Raw genomic sequence first — 6,284 nt, 5'->3', positions numbered from 1 at the left:
GGGGATAAACAACAGAAACATGGGTGAAGGGAGACAGTGGTCGGTATAAGATATGAAAACAATAATAATTTATCAGGGGTCATGAGAGTGGGAGTAGAGGGAGGGAGGGAAAAAATAGGAACTGACACCAAGTGCTGAGATAGAAAGTAAATGTTTAGAAAATGATGATGGCAACATATATATAAATATCCTGGATATAACTGATGTATAGCAGTGGGTCTCAACCTTCCTGATGCTGCAACCCTTTAATACAGTTCCTCGTGTTGTGGTGACCCCCCCAACCATAAAAGTATTTTCGTTGCTACTTCATAACTATAATTTTGTTACTGCTATGAATTGGGTGACGCCTGCGAAAGGGTCATTCAATCCTCCATAGGGGTCGCGACCCACAGGTTGAAAACCGCTGATGTATAGCATGTTATAAGAGCTGTAAGAGCCCCAATAAAATGATCTCTTTTAAGGCCTGATTTGTGGCAGACAGGACTGGTTTTGCCACCACTACAATGCACACGCTCATGCAGCCATCTCAGTGTGCTAGTTTTTGGCAAAAAAACAGCATGCCTCTCTTGCCCCCCACACCTGACTCACCTGACCTCACACTGTGTGACTTCTTTTTGTTTCTGCAAATGAAGAGGGACATGAAGGGGCAGTGATTTGATGACATACAAGAGGTGAAGAAAAAAATCGAGGGAGGTGTTGTCAGCCATCCAAACAGATGAGTTTGAAAAATGTTTCCAAGGATGGAAGCACAGTGAAGAAATCTGATGGTGCCCGGCTATCAAAAGATATAGTGTCTGGGATCGTAAAGGCTTGAAGGTAAACAAGCGGCCATCTAGCTCAGAAGCAATAAAGCCCACATGAAAGAAGCACACCAGTCTGTGCAATCACGAGGTGGCGAAGGGATCAGTTATCAGGCATCAAAGAACAAAAAATCATACCATAGTGAATGAGGGAAGGAGAGCAGAGTGGAGACCCAAAGCCCATTTATAGGCCACTGGACATCCCTTACAGAAGGGTCTGGGGAGGAGACGAGCCAGTCACGGTGCAACGTAGCAATGATGAAACATACAACTTTCCTCTAGTTCCTAAATGCTTCCTCCTCCCCCCACCCCCCCCATTACCATGATCCCAATTCTACCTTACAAATCTGGCTAGACCAGAGAATGTACACTGGTACAGATAGGAACTGGAAACACAGGGAATCCAGGGCGGATGATCCATTCAGGACCAGTGGTGTGAGTGGCGATACTGGGAGGGTGGAGGGAGGGTGGGTTGGAAAGGGGGAACCGATTACAAGGATCTACATATAACCTTCTCCCTGGGGACGGACAACAGAAAAGTGGGTGAAGGGACATGTCAGACAGGGCAAAATATGACAAAATATTAATTTGTAAATTATCAAGGGTTCATGAGGGAAAGGGGAGTGGGGAGGGAGGGAGGGAAAAAATGAGAAGCTAATGTCTGGGGCTTAGGTGGAGAGCAAATGTTTTGAGAATGATGAGGGCAATGAATGTACGAATGTGCTTTACACAATTGATGCATGTATGAATTGTGATATGAGTTGTATGAGCCCCTAATAAAATGATTGAAAAAAAAGAAAGTCCTTCACCTCCTCCTGCTCCCTGGTTATCTGAGCAGCCTCGGTTCTTCCTCCATGAGAAGGCCTACCTTGCTGACGATAAACAGGTCTTCCCGCTTCACCACGCCCTCCTTGATCTTATGTTGGATCCCTGCTCCCACCTCGCTCTCATTGTGGTAGAAGTACGCACAGTCAAAGTGCCGGTACCCCACATCTATTGCCACCTTCACCGCCTCCGTCACTTCTCCGGGAGCAGCCTGCAAAATAAACCACTAGAAGTCAGTCACCCACATTCATGGAAACCCTGCCCCAAATCCTCCCCTTTTCACGCTAGGAAACAGAAGCAAATGATACATAAAAAGGAAGTCACTGAAAAGAAAATGGAAGAACAACAACAAAAAAGGAAGTCACTCTCAAGCAGTCCTGAAATCAGGAAGCCAAGTAGAATGGCGCCTGCAGATAACCTGGGTTCCAAGGTCTATGTGGGGGAAAGTGCCGATAGGTAAGTTTGGTGCCAGCAAAGTCTTGAACTAAGTGCTGTTCCTCCTGAACAAACAAAGGAATTGACTAATGTAGAATGAATATGTAAATGGTAAGTAAAACAAGTGGAATGAATGATAAGTAAGATAATAGCAAACTGGATGCCACCAAACCAAAATCCAAACTCACTGCTGTCGGGTGGATGCCAACTCTTTTTATGGGAGTAGTGAGCCTCGTCTTTCCACAGTGTACTGTATGTAAAAATATACCACACCGAAAGCTGAGTTTTTCTCAGGTGTGCAAGGGAAGTGTGACATTAGAAAGCCCATAAACATAATTCATCCCGTAAGCACATGAAATGAGAAACAGCAAAGGACTGCTTCAACTGATGTTTGATAAGATTCAACACCTATCCATTCATGATTTTAAAATCTAAATAAATTAGAAATAAAAGGGAACAGCTCTTTAACCTGATAAAGAATGTCCAATATCAAACCGTAGACCAAATATCAGCATAAATGTGAGAATATCATAAATACTCCCTTTAAAATCAGGTACAAAAGAATAATATCTATGTAGCGAAGCAAAGCAATCTGAGGCCTAAAACTCAGTGCCAACGAGTCGGTTTGGACTCCCAGCTACCTACAGGACTGGATAGAACTGCGGGGTTTCTGAGGATGTACATCTTTACAAGGACACTGGTAGTTTTGAACTGATGGCCTTTCAGTTAGTAGCTCAAAGAGTAATCCACTCTGCCATTGGGGCTCTTATTTGTGGCCTATGGGTCGGAAGAAAGAAAAAAGAAACTCACATGACTTAGAAAACTTGAAAGAAATCTATCGAAATGCTATTTTACTATTTTTGGAAATAACAATATCATCTAACAAAGCGGCTACAACGGTGAAAGCTGTAGCAGAGGTGTTTTGTTGCTGTTGTTGTTTTCACTGCGCCAACACCAAACACCTGAAGAATGTACGACCACATCTCGTTAGTAGCAGTGTTATGCTTCATTGAGTCACCACTGAACTTAGCAAACACTGAACCACTGCCCCTGGAGAAAAGGAGGTTTTCTACTCCTGTCGGGGAGCACCCAACTCGGCCCTGTCCTGTGCGTCCGACTGGCGGTGAGGTTGAGGGGGCCTGGGAGAAGCAGCATTCACTTCCTCTGGGTGAAGGGTGGCTTCATGGCTCCGCAGTTAGAGGCACAAAACAGTGCATAAAAGGCAGAAATAAAGGAAGCAGGTAAAGTCAAAATAGTCCAGCAAGGGTCATCTAAGTGACTGCCAAGTGCACATTCTTGGCTACATGCTGGAAACCAAATTCAACAGAACTACATCTTTGGCCTCGATAAGCTGGTAGAAGAAATGGATAAGCTGGTAGAAGAAATCATTTAAATGCCATTTTTATGAGCAGTGATTGGGTGTTCTCATTCCAGCTGACCAAATAACCTACTCTGACATTTCTCAAAGGGAACATCTTTTTATCAAGGGCTGTTAGCAAACGCGAAAGGCTGTCGCATATCACTGACCGGCATTGTTAAGTTCAAAGCAGGGAAGGTTCCAAAGGGCTTCCACTGCTTCCAGGCTGTTTTTGCTTAGTAACAAAGGTAAAGTTCCAAAGTTTCTTTATTTTTCAAAAGTAGGCGATTTCAGAGCCATGTGTCCCCCGTCTTCCACTCTTTCTGCTGTGTGATCTAGTTGTCAACTTGTCTGCCCTTACCCAGCGGTTTTCCTTTGTGGGCACTGTTCTTTCATTGATGATTAATCAAGACTTGGCCACTGTCGTGAGTTGAACTGCCTCCAAAAAGATGTGTCAATTTGGAAGGGCCATGATTTTCAGTGCGATGTGATGTGGCAGTTACGTAATGCCATCACCACCCAACCATGATGTGATGTGGTGTGTCCTGACCTAATGCAAGGGGATTCGAGTGGCAGTGAGAAGCTACACTAACTCAGGTCACATCCCTGCTGGCTGTAAGGGGGCTTCCCTGGGATATGAGATGCATCACCCTTTCTCTCGCAGAGATCAAAGGAGAGGAGGGAGCAGAGGAGATCTCAGAACCACCAAAAAAGAAAAACCAGGACTGAGAACAGCATCCTCTGGTGCCCAGTGTCCCTGCCCTGGGATCTCCCAGACCCCGGGGAAGAATGATACCAAGACACATAGAGACAGATCTCCAAGGGACACCAGGCCCACAGACGCTGAAAGTAGATGTGGACCTTCCTCCTAACCATCAAAGAATAAAATTCTGGCTTTTCAAATAAATATATGAAAATCCTCAAAAACAGAATAAAATTCTGTTAAAGCCACTCCCTTGTGGTGGTGCTGTTCAAGCAACACTTGATAACTACGACAGGCCCCCATGTGTGAACCACCACTGTAAAATAACAGAGTTGTGACAAGTCCCTTGTTTAGGATCTTTGATGAAGAGAGGCATAGCTGACATTACTAAAAAAATAAAAAATCCATTGGCTTTACAAAAGATTTAACTCACAGGATTTGGGACAGGCAAGAATTTTAAATCATTAAACCATCTATTTCAGGTTTCCTCATTTGGCAACTTTTACAGAAAACTAAAGCCAGGGTGGTTGGACCTCGAGCGTTCTGGCCCTTCCTTGGGCTCTGCACCATGGACAGCTGGACACTTCAAAGTAAAAACTAGAACCCAGAACGTGGGATCCTCACTCGGTGGTGGCCGTGGCCCAGAAGGCAGCAGCCAGCTGCGGCCCCAGGGAATTCCTGCCAAGGTTCCCAAGTCGGCCATAGGGCAGGAGGCCAGGAAAAGCAAAGGGCGCCCCGAGAAGCCTGGGGAATGGGGATCGCCCCAAACAAGACAAATTCATCCAGCTTTGCCCAATCCACAGGCTGCTCCTTTAAGGAGTGGGCATGCCAGCCAACAGCAGGGGCGGCTGCACTCCCCACCGCGTTGCAGCCGTACCTTCCAGGTACCCAGTCCCAAGGCCGGTATCTTCCCCATGGCTCCCGCTCGCAGTCTCGGCCACAACTGCGGCGACTGCCCGCTGAGGCTGCGCGCGCGTCAGCTGGCGGACGACCCTGATTGGCTGGCGGCGCCGCGCGAGGCCCGCCCACCTCCCCGAGGCCCGGCCGGCGAGCTCGCGGGTGTGCGCGTGGGCAGCAAAGGCGGGTGGTTGATTGCCGGGCGGGGACGCTGCAGCCAGCGCTATCTGGTAATGAGACCTGAGTCCTCGGCTTCAAGGCCCCGGGAAATGACCCTCGGGCAGAAGGTAAGCTTGCCCGCTCCAGGATCAGATTCTGGAGATTGCACAACCTCGTCGTGTCCCAAACACCGTTGGACCGTGCGCTTTAAACGAGCACTTAATGGTATGGAAACTTGTGTCTCAAGAAAGCTGCGTTAAACAAGACACGATCTGCAGAGTAAAGGAGAACGCTGTGCGCAACTACGTTTGCAGAGGGGCAGGCACTTCATCAACTGCCCCCTAACGGTTTGTGGATGTCACAAGCATAGGTGGTGACCAGATCGCAACAGGATTGTGATGTTATAGGAAGTCTCTTCTTGACGCATTGGCGGAAACAGGCATGGGGGAGGCGGGGGCGGCTGGCAGAGGCAAGACGGTAGCCTTGATGGCGCTGTGTTGTGTTGGGCAATGAAACCCAGGAGGAAGGTGAAGCGGTCTTCCCCGCCTAAAGCATTAGTCTCAGAAGGCCTAAAGGAGTAGCTCTGCTCTGCCCTGTAGAGTCAATATAAGTCAGAATAGGCTCGATGGCGGGCGTTTTTCATGGTTTTCTTGTTTGGGGGGGTGGATTTGGGTTGGTTGGTTGGTTGGTTGGTCGGTTGGTCGGTCGGTCGGTCGGTCGGTCGGTCGGGTGGGTTGGTTGGTTGGTTGGAGAAGGTTATGGACTTCGGAGGATGGGTGTCTCAGTCTGAATCCCAAGTCTGTTACACTCTGTGTGACCTGGGCAGTTTACTGAACTTCTTGCACGTTGCAGTCGCCAGATGGATTCAACCCCACCTCACTGCCATCAAGTTCATACCAACTCATAGAGACCCTCTAGGACAGGGTAGAACTGCCCTGTGGGTTCTGAGACTGTCACTCTTTATGGGAGTAGAAAGCCCCATCTTTCGCCCAGTTGATTAAATAGTTCCCTTTTAGGGTTCTCGAAAATCAAGCCGTGTGCATTGCCATAAATGGCCTATGGGGCAGAGTAGAACTGCCACATGGGCTGTGCAAGGCTGTAATCTTAA

General features: G+C 47.6%; 1 protein-coding gene across 1 annotated transcript in view; it reads right to left on the bottom strand.

The window, feature by feature from the left end:
- Positions 1-5,059, bottom strand: part of AKR1E2 (aldo-keto reductase family 1 member E2) — a 28,731-nt gene extending 23,672 nt beyond the window's left edge. The window contains exons 1-2 of the mRNA XM_045295903.1: positions 4,998-5,059; positions 1,669-1,836 (exon numbers count right to left, since the gene is read on the bottom strand). Coding sequence (XP_045151838.1) covers positions 1,669-1,836; positions 4,998-5,036 — 207 coding nt within the window. The 5' untranslated portion in view covers positions 5,037-5,059. The remainder of the gene's footprint in view (positions 1-1,668; positions 1,837-4,997) is intronic.
- Between the last annotated feature and the right edge of the window lie 1,225 nt (positions 5,060-6,284).

The sequence above is a fragment of the Echinops telfairi genome, unplaced genomic scaffold (genome assembly GCF_000313985.2).
Source record: "Echinops telfairi isolate 266 unplaced genomic scaffold, ASM31398v2 ScPeMD7_6273;HRSCAF=7185, whole genome shotgun sequence".
NCBI classification, from domain to species: Eukaryota; Metazoa; Chordata; class Mammalia; order Afrosoricida; family Tenrecidae; genus Echinops; species Echinops telfairi.
The sequence above is the reverse complement of the archived record's forward strand: the minus strand, read 5'-3'. Positions and strand labels throughout refer to the sequence as shown.